At 32.6% G+C, this 16,660-nt stretch overlaps 1 protein-coding gene across 1 annotated transcript; it reads left to right on the top strand.

Moving 5' to 3' along the window:
* The first annotated feature begins 2,665 nt into the window (after window positions 1-2,665).
* Window positions 2,666-15,951, top strand: LOC106066515 (2-oxoglutarate and iron-dependent oxygenase JMJD4-like). Its single transcript, XM_056014632.1, has 6 exons — window positions 2,666-3,195; window positions 4,527-4,689; window positions 5,018-5,241; window positions 5,674-5,858; window positions 7,786-7,929; window positions 9,118-15,951. Exons 1-6 carry the CDS (start codon window positions 2,949-2,951, stop codon window positions 10,045-10,047), a joined length of 1,893 nt encoding a protein of 630 aa, XP_055870607.1. The 5' UTR covers window positions 2,666-2,948; the 3' UTR covers window positions 10,048-15,951.
* The last annotated feature ends 709 nt before the right edge of the window (window positions 15,952-16,660 follow it).

Below are 16,660 nucleotides of genomic sequence, written 5' to 3'. Positions count from 1 at the left end.
TAGCTAATGCCTTTGTAAAATATTTGCTCTTCAGGCGAATAAATTTTCCCTTTAAAACTTCATCTCTTGGAAACAAATGAAAAGAGACACTAATTTCTGTATCAGCATACTTGCTGATTTTATCTTTGTGATTGGAACTACTGCAACAAGCTGAAGAACAATATTTAATTTTCTTTAAGTAGAAATAGAGGTTTATAAACAATGACCGATTATAAATCAACGTGGAGACTAGATCTAGCTGTGAAGCGTAACAATAAATGCGATCCGTTAGGTCTAGATCTAGACTAGAGAGTTTAGGTCTAGATCTATATTTAGCCAGCACCTTCGTGACGTCACGTTTTTAAAAACTAAAAACATCTCGCAGAATCCCGTTTTTTGGGGGGCGTGGAGAATTTTCTGTCTAATTTATTAAATATAAAATTTTCCGAGCATTTAAATAAAAAATGATATAATGTTTACTATTACAACTTTTTACGCAGAATTTAAATATGTCAATAACTAAAATTTGAAAAACTATCGGAGTTTCCCTTTAAAGGGTAACTCCGATGGTTTTGACAATTTTTGATATAATATGTGTTTTGATTTATAGATAATGAATATATTATTCTTTTTTTTTATTTGCAAGAATAACTTAGTAATTGATGTTTTTGTGACATAATTTTTCTGCGCATCCAAAACAGTCAGATTTTCACTGAATTTCTGTGTGACGTCACGACGGTGCACTCAAATCCTATTGATACTCATTGATAGGGAAGCGAAAAAGAAATTATCTTTGATAAAAAAAAATTTTCGTTATTACATCATTAAAATACTTTAAAAGAAATTTCTAATGGTGTATAAATTATGACTGTATGTTTGACCGTAATAAAATTATGATTTTTTTGTGCTGTTTCGACCTAACATTGGTTGACATGGAAAAAGTGATGAGAGAGCTTGACGCTGGCTCAGCCGGCGAGACACACCCCCAAGGTCAAAAGTTAAAAAGTTGGAATTGAGTTTCGTAGACGATAGATCTACTTATTAAATAAGAAATTTAATAGTAGATCTAGTATTCGTAGTAAATTTCTAGCTCACAAATCTGATTTCATTTATATTTATGAACTTCAGTTGTTTAAAATGTCTCAGTAGTATCATTAATTGAATTCTTTGGCCTGGAAATCCAATGTATTGTTGGTACTGCACCTGGTATTAACTTCAATTTTTTTTTTAAATCCCATTTCCACAGCAATGAAGTTGCTGAAACAGCTTCTCTCAAAATGGTTTGAGCACAAACAGGAATTAGCTAATGCCTTTGTAAAATATTTGCTCTTCAGGCGAATAAATTTTCCCTTTAAAACTTCATCTCTTGGAAACAAATGAAAAGAGACACTAATTTCTGTATCAGCATACTTGCTGATTTTATCTTTGTGATTGGAACTACTGCAACAAGCTGAAGAACAATATTTAATTTTCTTTAAGTAGAAATAGAGGTTTATAAACAATGACCGATTATAAATCAACGTGGAGACTAGATCTAGCTGTGAAGCGTAACAATAAATGCGATCCGTTAGGTCTAGATCTAGACTAGAGAGTTTAGGTCTAGATCTATATTTAGCCAGCACCTTCGTGACGTCACGTTTTTAAAAACTAAAAACATCTCGCAGAATCCCGTTTTTTGGGGGGCGTGGAGAATTTTCTGTCTAATTTATTAAATATAAAATTTTCCGAGCATTTAAATAAAAAATGATATAATGTTTACTATTACAACTTTTTACGCAGAATTTAAATATGTCAATAACTAAAATTTGAAAAACTATCGGAGTTTCCCTTTAAGTAGGTCTAGATGTAGGGTAATGATGGTTTTCGGTATTTAGATATAATAAACAACTTTTATTTTCGATTTGTTGAGAATTATTTCCTGTGACATGGACGTTCGTTTCACCTTTCAGAATCGCAGAAGAGCAATGACTTCAATGAGTTGAAAATCAAAATGTCTAGATTAGATATATCTAGATCAGATCTATCATCTAGATTCTAGTCAAATCTAGATCTAGTCTATTATTATGATTGTCTTACTTAATCTTAGACTCTTAGTTAAGATTAAATGTTAGTCTGTTTCTGTAGAGTAGAGCCAGAGTAGAGGTAGAGGCTGAGAGGCAGAGACCTAGAGTCTGAGTAGAGTAAGAGTAGAGTCGTAGAGTCTTATGCTCTTGAGTCTAGACTCTAGACTAAGTCTAAGACTAAGAGTACTAAGACTCTGACAGTGACAGCCTGTCTCTGACTCTCCTCTCCTCTCTAGACTCTAAAGTGAGTACTCTAGTGTCTCTAGTCTAGTCTTAAGTCTAGACTCTAGACAGTAGTCAGTAGTCAAGTAGCTGAGCTATACTAAATATTAAAAAGGGTAAGTAAGTAATTAGTAGACTCAGTCTTAGTTAGTCAGTCTAAGAGTTCTAGAGACACAGACAGATCTAAATCTAATAAAAAAAATATTAAATTCTAATCTAGTTTAGTAATTAGTAATATTATTAGTAATTGAAGTAATTATGAATCAGTAGAGACTAGTTACTAGAGTCACTAGAGTAGAGACTAGCGTACTAGTTACTAGTAGTAGAGAGTAGTAGTAGTAGAGAGTCTAGAATATAGATTAGAAAGACTAGAGAAAGCAGATAAAAATCTAGATCTAGATTCTAGATCTCCTTCTAATCTTCTTATATTTAATCTATCTATTATCTATATCTTGATTACTTAAGTCTTGATCATGATATGATTCACATCAATTAGCATCATCATTATCATGAATACAGTGACTTTATTTTTATAAAAAATAATAATACATGAATAACATGATGATCATCATCTAATCTAGATCTATACTAGATCTAAATAAGAAGTTAGAAAAGTTTTAGAAAAGTATTAATTTATATTTTGCTTGTTTTTTCATTCTTATTCATTATTTATTTATAGTTATCATGGACTTTCCTGAAATAAACCAGCAAACTGCACTGCTAGCAAAGCCATGGCAGTTGAATGACCCTGTTCACAAAGGTGCAATCTATATTGATTACCATCTGTCCTATGATCAGTTTTTTCAAGACATTTTTCTCAAAAATCAACTCTGTGTTCTCGGGCCAAGTGTTACTTCCCATTGGGCCAGCAAGAAAGACTGGGTCTCTGAAGATGGAAGTCCCAATTTTAACTTTCTGGTTGAAAATTATGGTATGAGGCAACCTTTAAAATTTTCTTGGATAACTTTTTTTGTGTGTTGATTTCTTTGTTGTTCTGTTTCTTAGACATTTAGAGTTATTGTAAAATTAGAATATATATGTTCACTTTTAGCTGTGGTAACCAAGTGTTTGACTTGATGATCTCAACAATTTTGAATCCCAAAGAATGTTAGGGATTTTTAATAATATATTAAAAACATCCCTATTTTTGCAGCTTTTATGGTGCCTGGAAGTTCTGGGTTAAAACTTATGGTAATTGTTTTGTGATATAATTTGATGATGATGAAAATGTTCCTTCAGAATTGAAGATTATTTCATCCTAGCCCAAACTTCCCATAAGATGGCAGTGGACAGGGTCCAAACTTTGGACTATCAAGACAATCTAGAGCACATACCACCCAATGTCCTTCTGAACATCTTGGGCAGAAGGGGCTCATTAGCCATCGTTGGCTACCCACCTAGAAGAAGGAAAATTCTGAATTCAAACCTCTGTTGTCTTGCAGCTATACCCAACTATGGGAGTTACCCTGAGGAAAAATCAGGAGATGGCAACCCTTCGCCAGTTTGCAGCACTAATTGCTATACCCTGGTAGAGCCTGCAATGCTGCTAACCCCAAAGATGCTCATGCATGTGAACTACAAAAGGCAATCAAAAAGGTCGTACTCTAATTATGCAAATTCTAAAAAGCTAATAATTTTGAAGCTTCAAAACATCTGCTGATAAAACAAAAACCAACTCCATGTGCTAATGAAGAAGTGTTTTAAATTGCCACTGTTGGGGAACACACATCTGCAAGGATTGTAATAAAACTGAATTGCTTGTGACGACACCAAGTTATTATTTATTTTGAACAAAATTAACTTTGATATGTTCATTAATGCTTTTCAAATTAAAAAGAGTGAAAAAGATGCACAATAACATTTCTTTTTTGTCAAGCTATTGGAATTTTAAATAGACTATTGATTTTAAATATATTAACAGGATAACACTTTCTATCTTCTTAAACAAAGTGTGTGTGGGGGTGGGGGGTACCACATCTGTTTATTATATTTTATTATCACTTTTTTCTACATGTACATTTCACATTTCCCTCAAAATGTTAATCAGAAATGTTTTATTTTCTAATAGTGCAAATTGTTTTAATCTTTTTCCCTTTTTCATCTATGTTTAACTAAAATTAAGCCTTAAAAGAGTATTTCTTGATTATAGGAATAGTATTTTTTTTTATGTATCTCACCTAAAGAAAACCTTTATAGTGCACATCAATAAACTGTTCTTCAAATGATGATAAAGTCATCATATTAATTTTTTTTTTCCTTCAGGGGAGACAACTGCCTCAGTGGCAGATTGTAATAAGCAAGAGTTCTCTACCCATCCTAAAACAGATATGCTGGTCAAGAACTACATCAATTATTGGCAGGAGCAGAAATTCCAGGAAAAAACTAAAGAAAAATGCTTGTATTTAAAAGATTGGCATTTTCAAAGGTAAACTAGTCAGTTCTGTGAGTATAACTCAGTGTACATGTTCGGTCACAAAAGAGAGAGAAAGGTTAGCCCTAGTTTGCATGGTTCAAACCCTAACAGCAGAGCATATCATCTGGTGATTGTGAGATAGAGAAGAGAAGGGAGAGATATCAGCTGGACATTCTTTATTCCTTAATACACCCACCCAGACTAGGTCACTCAACACATAAATGATGTAACATAAACTTATGCTTTCCACACACACACTATGGGATTTAGAAATGGATTAATATAAGCATGCCTCAGATAATATATTATATATATATTTATTTATTTATTTTGCCCTTAGGCATTTCCCTTTGTACAATGCATACATCCCACCATCTTTTCTGTGTTCTGATTGGATGAATGAATTCTGGGATGTCAGGAAGGATATGAATACTAAGGATGACTACAGATTTGTGTACATGGGACCCAAGCATTCTTGGACACCATTTCATGTAGATGTTCTACACTCCTACAGCTGGTCTGCTAATATCTGTGGACAGAAGAAATGGATACTTTTCCCACCAGGTTAGATGAGGAACACTTTTCTGTCCAAAACCCCTAAAACTATTCTGTACATTTATGCATAATTCCTCTTTTTACAAACCCACTCTGTCTGTCTGGAAAAAAGTTTGAACATGTTTTTTCTCCCACTTCCCATTCTCAGATCGGTTGAAATTTTGCATTATTATTCATATTCTTAGCAATACCCGAACCAATCCAAAAATGAACCAATTATTTAATAATTTAGTACTAATTCATTAATTTTGTTCTACATAACAGAAATAGAGATAAAACCTGTAATTTTTAGACAAATGGCAGTACTTAGCAGTTCCTTCCCTTAGATAAGCTTTGTTTTTAAAAGTATTGTTTTTTCTATTGCTGGTTTATTTTGTTTTAATTTAGACTTGGATTTTTTTTTTACTGTTTTGTCTTGTTATCAATTTATACCTTATATAGGATGTGAAACCAAACTTCTAGACAAACACAAACAAATGGCTTTTGACATCAGGTCAGATGAGCTAAAAGATTCAAAGCTATTCCCTGAAGCGTTGATGGCCTTGGAGGAAGCCATTACTGTGTTTCAAAATCCAGGGGAGATTATTTTTATACCTAGTGGATGGTACCATCAAGTTATTAATCTGGTTAGTTGTTTTGGTTTTTTGCTGTCTGTCACAGATGCCATTATAGATTTATTTGTATATTTCACATTTAAAAGCTTATGTGTAAATAGAAATATAAACCCTTGACTGAGCCTCAGGAATTACCCCACAAATCTAGATCCTTGACAGCGCCTCAGGTTTTACCCGAGACGTAATTACGATGTTGCAAATCTATTGGTTGATTTGAAAATAAATAAAGACATTTTAGCGCCAGAGAATGGACGAGAGTAGAAAGAACGCCAGTCGATGAAAGAATGTCCTAGTAGACAGTCACGTTTTCTAATTGCTCTGATTTAAAGCCTTTGTAATATTACTTGTGCTTGTTGATCTGTAACTTGTACATAAGCTGTACTTACGTTTTATATTTAAATAAAGTTCCAGAGTTGTGTTTTAACAAAGAATCTTTTATTGTGAATCCTAGATCGTCATTTATTCAACTATTTTAATTCAAGTGAAATCCCCGGCACCACAACACACGTTGTGACACTGTCAATAACCACCAAGTAGCACTCATAACTGGTTTATTCCTCAATGTTTCTTTATCTGCAAACATATAATACTAGCTATATTTACTTTAGGTCATTATTTGGAGTGTACTTTTCCATCTTGTGTTGATGCTTATTAAGTCCTCAAGATGATAATATTTCTTGATTTCATTCCATCTGAAGCTGAAGTAGATATTAAATAAAAATAAAAATTGTTAGTGAAGACATTATTATAATCTTGTTGAAGTAGATTGATGTGATTGAAGTAGGCTGTTCCAAAGGAATATTGAACAAATAAGAGCTTTAAGGTAAAAAAAGCAACATCATTTAAAATAGCTTTTTTTAAGGGGTGGGGTATGGGGGAGGTAGTGCAAAAAGATTATTGTTAAAATGAAAGTCAAACATTGTCAATATAAGATTGTACTTGATCAACCTCTTTGACTAATCCATATTTTGTATTACAAGCTTCATCAGTAATTATACATACCCAAACTTTTTGAATGTAAATTATGAGTGAGTCTGGTGTGAATGTATATTTTAGCTTTCTATAGTTATAATGTTCTGTTTGGTGTAATGCACTTATTGTTATCCTTATGGATAATTAAGATTACTATTATTATTGCTATTGAGTATCATCTACTGCCTATGTGGATCTACTCAACTCTACTACTTGGCGCTATCGGATCTATTTGCCCGCCTATTCGACAGCCCACCTGTCAACTTATTAGGTGCGATGTCCCTATAGACCCAGATCTGTGTGAGACGTCATAGCTACGCCAAACCCTTCACAACTCACTGGACATATCCTGTAACTACGCTGCCCATGGCAGATCAGCTCTGCCCGCAGTACCTTTGTGCCCACGGTAGCTGGCCACCCGCCCTGCTGTGCCCACTACAGATATCAGAACTTTGGATTGAGACTCCACAAGAACTATATCACCGGCGTCCCTCTACCAGCTAGCCAGCTAGAGCGCCACCTCCAGCTGCAGAACCTCAAGCCAGGATCACAGCCAGCTGCGACATCAACAGGACAACCAGCTAAGTTCAGAAGACAAAGTGACATACTCTCTTATTAAGTGCAAGAGTGATGATCAAAATTAGTATCAATTAGAGATAGATGCAAACCCTCCCCCTTTTTATTCCTCTATGTAAATATTTATGTAAATAAATATTCTGCATTTTTAACTTTGTATATATCTTTCATTGCTTGTCTCGTTGCATGTCTGCTCCTGATTTATATGCTGACAGGTTGGTGTGTGATAATATCAAAAATAATCATCCCCTAGACATTAAACGCGCCAAACACACGTCATATTCCCTAACCTGTCACACCCTGATGAAGAGGAAAATGCTCCAACTCACATTTTTTTTTTACAGAAAACATAAATTGTAATAATTTAATTTGAGATTTTTTGTTTAACCAGGATGACACAATATCCATCAACCATAACTGGATAAATGGATGCAATTGCCATCTAGTATGGATATACATTAGGGATCGCCTGAATGCCATCCAGAAGGAGATTAGTGATTGCAAGGATATGAAGAACTGGAATGATCATTGCCAGGCAAGTAGATTGTTAGTGTTTGTATTCACAGATGGTGGCAACATTTTTAATCCAAATGGTGAAAACTTACATTTTGTTTTGTGGCCAGTATGCTAAGAGACATGATGGTATGTAGTTAAGTGAATATAAGGTTTTCATTAATCCACACTGATCTTTGCTTTGCCATCACAATCAATGTCTTTACTCTCCCCAAATTCTTCCATCCATCCATCAAAGAAACATTAAAGGTTCCACAATACAGTTGTTTACCAGTATTTGAACTTTGATGTTTCTATTCTGTATTTAAATGTCGTTTTAGTTTTTAAAAATGATTTCTAAGACATGCTTTGCATGTTTCTGCATTGATGTTGTAAATATAGGCAAATCATTGAAAGGGAGTCAAATTGAACATGGATTTTTTATTTTCACAATGAGAATGGTGATGCACAACAGTCTTGTCCAGTATTGCTTTAAGAATTAGTCACACATTCCAGTTTTACTAATAAATCTTCTTCTTCCAGAGAACAACTTCCCAATATACAGTATATCTCCTTTACTACAGAAGTTCTTAATGGTGATGACCCCCATCATAGAATAGTTACCTACCTTTTGCCTCTTTCTCTCTCTCACTGCCTTTGTGTCCTTGTTTCACAACATTGCTTTTATGGTCTGTTTTGAATGGTGCATTGGTATGCATTATGTGCACAGTGAAAACTTGTGTGCAGTACAGGATGGTAACAATAAAAATATTAGAATTTAAGAAAACACTTTATTGAAAGGAACATGCATCATGATATTTGAACAGCATAATGGGTATGTACAATCAAGAACTGAGTGATAAAAAATATTTTATTATTCATTATTACAGACAGAATTATGTTTTAGAGGGGAAGCGGGGAGGTCATGGTAGGCATATGACAAACTTCAGAACTGAAAGACTCAGGTTTGAATTAAGATGAAGACTGGGATCACATACTTCTAGTTCATCCATTTCTAATGAGTTAATGATATTTTTATTTGGTTATTGTCATTAAACCATTAGCTACAGATCAGATTTCCATTGTGTGCCCTATCCACCACTTGTTCTTTTAAGAAACTTTGTTGCTGCTATTTTAAAGTGTCCTTTTCAGAACATGTATATTATTAAATCTTTTATTTAATTTGATCATTGAAATGATTAGATCATGTACAAATCAAATACATTTTCAGGTGATACTAAAAGCTGACAGTGGAATGAATTACATTGACTTCTACAACTTCCTGGCCACCATTGCCAACCACAGGGTAAGAGCTCTGCATAGCTACTTGGTGAATACCCTGCTGCAGAAATATGTGCAAAGGTTTCTTCTCACAGATAGTGTGTACTCTATGATATCTGAGCACTCTAGTTCTAACAGGAATGCTTTCAAGAACCCTATGGGCTCTCTCCCCTCTAACAATGTGATTAGCTGTGATGTGGTTGTGGCCCTTCTAGAAAACACTTCAGTCTGTGATACAAAGATTGTGACAAGTGAGACTCTTCTGGAGCTTAAGTTTTTACATTGTGTTGAATGTGTAACATTGGACAGCTCTGTGATAGTTTTTGTTGATGACAATTTTAACCATGACTTCTCAGGATTTCAAACTGAGTGCTTTAGCAATAGCTGTGATAATGGAAAGGTAAAAACAGATGATAAAACTAGTGATCATCCCACATCACTATCATTAGAGGATTCACACAAGTTACAAAATACCCCTGTTCAATTACAACATGTTAAAGAACTTGAACAAAGAAAACAATCTAAAACAAAATGTCAAGATCATTTGCCATGTCAAGAATGTCTATGTTTAAGAACTGGCACTGTTGTTCACTATAATTCCAAATCAGAATATTCTAATAAAGACCTCATTCAAGATCCTTCAGTGCAATCCTCAGTTTCCTTGTGCAAACATCATCATTGCCCACACTGGGCTCACTGCGGCCACTACCTAGCATTCTTTGACATTCAGCGTGTCCTAGAGCTAGTCAGAAATATGGTGGACGAGGCAGACTTTCAAGAGCTGTTGGCCAACACATCCAACAAGTCCAGTTTGATCATCCCCCCACCGGAGTTAATCCACAGTATTGAAAACATATTAGACCTCGTGAAGTTGATATAATTACTTTCAATTTTCAAGGCGCACTTTAGAAGTTGTGAACAACAAATTAAATTTTATTTATACAGTAAAGCATTTTCCTTGTTATTTTGATATGTATATTGTTATATTGCTCTAAAATGCATTAGTCAAATGTAATTGTTTTTTTACATTGTAAAAAAAAACAATAAAACCTAAAGTTGAGGCACAAGATTTCCCTGGCCATTATCTGCAGATTGATTGAGTTCTTTATGATATTGATTTCTTTTTAGTTGATTCTCGCAATTTCATAACATAAAAAAAAATGTGATAAATGCTTTGTTATTATCAGTGCTTTCAAAATCCATCATAACTTCACTTTACCCTGGCATTGTATTAGCCTACTCAGTTACTTCACTTATTCTTCACATTACGTTAGCCTAGCCAACACAGTTACTAAACTTTTTTCTGGCTTCCACTTTTAATTTTTGTTCAACTTGGTGTTCATCCATTCTACAAAAATATGCATCTATGAAAAAGTTTATTTTTTCATTCCTCAAGTATTCAATGTATTTAATTTCCTAGAGTATTCAATATTTTTATATCAATTATGCACTTCCTGAAATCCTTGAGTCATAATAATGCAACATTTATTTTATCAGGTAATTGCACACGGTACACTCTCACAAATATATGCTATCTTTGCTTAGAATAGATTTGATGGAACCATGATGCTGCATTGAGTTTTTTTCAAAGTATTTTTTTTTACCTAAAGCATTATTTTCTTCCATTGTAAATTTTTTTGTTTGCTGTTACAGCTTTTATTTATTTAAATGTAACTATAATAGCACATTTGGACATTATTTGTAAAAAGCAGGTATTTGGAAATGTGTGGCCCAAAGAGGCCAATTCTAAGTTTTATTGACATTTTGCCTTGGCATTATTTATTGAACAAAGACTGACAACTGTTCAACATATTTGTATTCCAAGCTCACTGAATAGTTTGTTTTCTTCTCAAACACTTGCATAGCTACTGTCCTTGCTAGAAGACAGAGCTATCAAATAGGATGTTACTATGACATTGTTGTTGTTTGGGATTCAACTTCTATACTGCTGTCTGATCATTAGCATTTGGTTGTCACTAATTGTCTCAATCTCAATGTTTACTAAAAAAAACAATCCTTTATATTTGTAACCCCATTGAAAAAGAGTCATTATTTTGTGCTCTGACATATTTTTATTTAGTCTCATTCAGTTATTTTTTTTTTAAATTATATCAACTCACTGTCTCTGTCTGTCTGTTTGTACACGTTATTTCTCTGACACTTATCTCGGATCAAGCTGAAATTTTGCACAACTATTTCTTTTACTTCAAAAAACAAGATTCAATAAAAAAAATAATTAACCAATTGGTAGTTAATTATTTTGTTTGTTTGGTTTTGAAAAGGGAAAGAAATTGTACTTGACTGATGTATTGGTATAAGCTGAATTAGTCCCCTCTATAGGTTACCGCTTTAAAGTTTTTAACTAACAAAAGAATACTACAAAACATTCTGTTTTCTTATGCAGTTCACTAGCTTAGTGGTTTGTATGTCGGCTTGAGGAGGCTTGATCCCTGAGTTCAAATTCAGGTCATTATCCTTTTTTTTATAAATGCAATTAAAAGCTATTACATTACCATTCACCTAGATGTCTCCTTCTTTTTCCCTCCATCCTTTCCCCAACCAACCCAGAGTGATAGGATCATAGCATGTTGAGAATGCCAAAAGCATGAGTTGCACTATACAAAAATGTTGGTAAAAATATTTCTAATGGACCTCATTCACCAATCGTAAACAAACAACATTTAGCCATGTGGTGCTCTATCTCTTTTATATAATTTACGATCTTATGTTTAATTCATTGATGGTTGTCACGTGACAGTTTTTTTCGTTGTTTTATCAATAAGATCATGTGACTAAATGTTGTTTGTTTACGATTGGTGAATGATGTCCATTGCACAGATTTATTATTGTTAGTCTAAATCTATTTCAAATTCAGTTTCATGACTGATCCAAACTAATTGATACAACTATGCTTACTAAAATTTTTGTTTTTAAAAAAGTATATTTTATATTTTTCTTTTTATTAAGTTTCATTTTTTTACCATGTCATCATTTCCTCTTTTTTTTTGGGGTTCACCACAAAAATTGTAATGCAAGTCTAAGATGTTTCTATTGCAGTGGTCATTATATAATGAAAACACCAAAGAAAAAAAAATGCATTTATAATTTGGTTATATTTATGTATAAACTAGTCAACTCTTCTATTTTTTCCACAAGAAATTTATTGGCTTTAGTCGGATTTAGATTAGGTAAGGGTTTTCATCAAGTTTATCCAATTTTTTTTATAGTACATAATTTCCTATTGATGGTTCCCCAACCCTTATTCTTCACCCACTTAAAACAGGTAACTATCATAACATGCTTTCATACTGGCATCAGTCGCTTGTCAGGTATTAGGCAGTCATTAGTAGGACTGGTATTTAAACATTTTTCTACAATGATTTTGTGTGTCTATTAAATTTACTTTAGACCTTAGTTGTTTTGATTGATTCATAGCATTGAAGTGTGTTTATTTATTGGAATTTACCTCAATAGTGAATAAATATCTGATGAATTGTTTGCCTAGAAATTGTAACATACAAAATACATCTCTGTTCAGATGTTTTTTATCTTTTCATCACAATATTTTTTTAGTATTATTTTGGTGTGTGTTTTTCACATTATTCATTGATTGTTAGTTGTTTGTTTTTACAAAGCTTATATCTATTCACTTAGTCTATCTGTCTGTCTTGTACAGTTTTTGAAACACATAATTTCTCCCACACTCAATCTCTGATCAAGTTGAAATTTCACACCATTATTTCTTGTATCTGACAAATCAAGAATCAATATCTAATTAAATAAAAAAGAAATTCTACTTGACAGATCTGGCAGTATAAGTTGAATTAGTCCCCATTATACTTTGTGTAGAGAATTAGGTCGTCACTTAAAAGTTTGAAACCAATAATAGATAATTATGAAATCTATTTTTGTAAACACTTGGCTAGCACATTGGTTAGTGTATTGGCTTAAGGAGACATGAGCCCATGAGTTTGAATTCAAGTTTTACATTTTTTCTTTTTATAAAATACATTACCTCCTTTCTTTCTCCACCTTCCCCTCCCAACTGGTTCAGACAAGAGATAGGATCATAGCCCACTGAGAAAGCAAAAAGCATGAGATTGCACTAAACAAACACAATTGGTAACAATATTTCTAATTGCACAAATTTATTATTGTTAGTTACAAAATTTAATTACATGACTGATCCAAACTAATTGATACAATTACGCTTTATATAAGCTTTATTTTTTTATATATTTTAGATATTTTTCTTGCTTTATTTTATGTTGATGTTTAAGGATTTTGTTTTAAAGTAATGTTTTTGTCCATTTATATGTTGCATAAGCCCCCTTATTGTGTGTGTCAATTGGAACCAAGGAATAGTTTGGAACACATTATTTTGTTTGGATATATTTGTTTTCTTTCAAACTACATTTTGGCAAGACAAATAATTGATAAAGCTACTTTCAACAAATGTATGTACACACACATGTACACAAACAAGCATGCACACACATACATACATGCATACATATATATATATATTCTTTTCTCTCCACAACTAATGTTAGATACCTGTTTAAGTTCTAATGGGCATTATTTGTCCCTTAAACTACTGAGTACTTATGAAATTGTGCAATTTGTTTAACAAAACATAATTAGGCAATTACGCCAACTTAAGACTTAACAGGCAGTTCATTTTATATGCATTGTAAATTGAATAAATCTGTTTATCTATATTTCTACAAGTCAAACACGCTACATTACATAGTTTATATTCCTTATTGACACACACACACACACAGTTGCTCATCGTAGCAGTACTTGTGAACATGAACTCATGCAGGAAACAAGAGAAACCCTTAATCCTGGAGCAATACAGATAGGACATGAAACAGAGTAAAAGAGACAGACACATCTTCTTTTAAATACAGATGATTACATTTTACATCATAGATATAAACATTTTTCATTACAAATCTAATAGTTTGTGTGTGTTTATCAACTTGTTTGGGATATATTTATTGGTTTGCATTGAGATGTGAAAGATTGACTGACTCACAGGGTCTCCCCACTAGTTTGTTTTACAAACTTTCAATACCTTGTTTGAATGCAAGAACTTTTTTTTTATGCAGCCTTTTTGTTTTCAATCATCACTCTTGTTTCAGCTTGTTGCTGTCCTTTTGTTTTCAATCATCACTCTTGTTTCAACTTGTTGCTGTCCTTTTGTTTTCAATCATCACTCTTGTTTCAGCTTGTTGCTGTCCTTTTGTTTTCAATCATCACTCTTGTTTCAACTTGTTGCTGTCCTTTTGTTTTCAATCATCACTCTTGTTTCAACTTGTTGCTGTCCTTTTGTTTTCAATGATCACTCTTGTTTCAACTTGTTGCTGTCCTTTTGTTTTCAATCATCACTCTTGTTTCAACTTGTTGCTGTCCTTTTGTTTTCAATCATCACTCTTGTTTCAACTTGTTGCTGTCCTTTTTTGTTTTTACAACTTTATAAAACTAATGAAAAACTTAATAAATTGAAAAAAAAAATACAAAAATACTCCACTGGCTTTCTAACCCATAAAATTTTTAAGAAGTTAAAAAAAAAACAACTAATTAACTAAAACAATTTTTTAATATAAATTATTAGTACCTGATAAATCTTTACACCATTTTTATAATACGCATTGAGAAATTGTAGCTAGACTAGACATTTTGTGTATTCTCAGAAGTTTCTTGTTGTTTTTATAGTTTACATTTCAGAATGATTTTTTAGTGACTGACAAAAAAATTATGTTTTTATGTTGTTTTTTTACCTTTTTTATATCAAATAAGTACAAAGAATGGAAATTCAAGAAAAAAAAATCATTTATTTTAAAGTCATACTTTTGTAATGTTAATTTCTGTCAATATATTTCAAGATTGTTAGCTACTGCTAATTAAATGAGCGGATAATGTGAAGGCCAGTTTGTGATTTAAGGTACCACTTTTAAATCTTGCAACTTTTTGGGGCTAGATTTTGTAAAGCTTGTCTGTTTTTTGTGGCTGGTACATGGGCGTCCTAAAAATCCCGGAACTTAAAATTTCAGTCTTCACTGGGACTCACACTCAAGATCCCTCTGTTTGGAAGTAACGAACTTTAGCACTGGTCTACAATTTCCCAGTTTGTAATTTATTGCTACACAAATTAAATATACTCTTTCTATGTGCTTTCATTTTCAATTTTAGTTTTAGATGTAAGTTTTCCTTTAGTCATTGTTGCTGACGCCAATATAAGTTGTTTTTTGTTTTTTTAATTGAATCACATATTTGAGTACCAAGACACACATTTTTTCATTGCAATAAATATTTGAAGTCAAACAAAAAGTGATGTTACCTATTAGAATGTATTGTTCCGAGTTTGTTAAGAATAGATGTGGTCATCCTATTCATTGCAGGTCCACAAGTCCACTTCAGAACTGATAAAGTCTTATTTTTATATGTTGTTTAGGATCTAGTAAAGATTTACATTTGAAGCTCACTATTACAATCCATTTTTAGCTGTCTCAGTAAGAGGAGAAGTCTCTATTAGTTTTGTTTCATCTTTCTGTCATGTTTAGAGGTCAAAAACTATAAGAGCTATTCAAATCTTATTTCACCACATTTTGAGACTTGCAATGTTTAGGCTCAATGTCTACTTTCTATGTTCTGAAATTGAACCATTTTGTTTTTTAAATAATTATGCATGCCATTGTTTTCAAAAATATTTTTTTTTTAACAATACATAAATGTAAGGGAGATTATTTTAACAATAATAAAGAGGATTCATTTCTGTCATTGTTTTTTTTTAACATTTTACATATTTGTATTGCTTATTTGTGTTTCATCTAATACACTTATTTATGTGTCTTCTAATACAATTATGTATGTGTCATATGATACACTTATTTGTGTGTCATCTGATACACTTATTTAGAAGTGGAATTATGAATACATATACACCTGTAATTTACTGTTGTTCTATAAATCATAAATAACAGGAAGAACTAATGAATCCAAATGAAAACGTCATCCCCTGTTCCAAAGGGCCCTTATCAACTCTCATTCAACCCAATCCGTATATAGTCATCATTCACTAGGACCCCAATGTTGCCAGAAATCTCCTTGTCTACATGTAGAAAATCACAAAATATTAACGTTAGCCGAATTCAGACAGTCGACATGCAGAAACTTGCGCATTGTGTTATATGTGTCATCGCAGTCAATCTTTCTTTAAATGACCATTTAGTAGGGAGGGAGTTGTGGTTATTGGTAGCTGGTAGTTCATAGCTTTTGATATTCTTGCTGAAAATATCTAAACCCAGTGTTGTTGTTTTTTGGTGACGGTACGCACCGATACGGCGTACCGGCACCTTTATCTATGTGGGGAAAATTTATTACTTTTCTTGTATTTTAACGTGTTTTTTATATTAATTTATTAGTAGTTAAAAGTTACGAAATTTATTATTGAGTACCGGCACCTTTTTAGCACTGCCTAAAGT

Source organism: Biomphalaria glabrata, chromosome 16 (genome assembly GCF_947242115.1).
Source record: "Biomphalaria glabrata chromosome 16, xgBioGlab47.1, whole genome shotgun sequence".
NCBI lineage: Eukaryota > Metazoa > Mollusca > Gastropoda > Planorbidae > Biomphalaria > Biomphalaria glabrata.
The sequence above is the reverse complement of the archived record's forward strand: the minus strand, read 5'-3'. Positions and strand labels throughout refer to the sequence as shown.

What these genes read in the sequence shown, in the direction of transcription:
- LOC106066515 (XM_056014632.1), top strand. Translation starts at nt 2,949, where the DNA reads ATGGACTTTCCTGAAATAAACCAGCAAACTGCACTGCTAGCAAAGCCA. An exon ending in ACCATCAAGTTATTAATCTG is followed by an intron (nt 5,859 to 7,785) that starts GTTAGTTGTTTT and finishes TTGTTTAACCAG; the next exon opens with GATGACACAATATCCATCAA. An exon ending in ACTGGAATGATCATTGCCAG is followed by an intron (nt 7,930 to 9,117) that starts GCAAGTAGATTG and finishes ATACATTTTCAG; the next exon opens with GTGATACTAAAAGCTGACAG.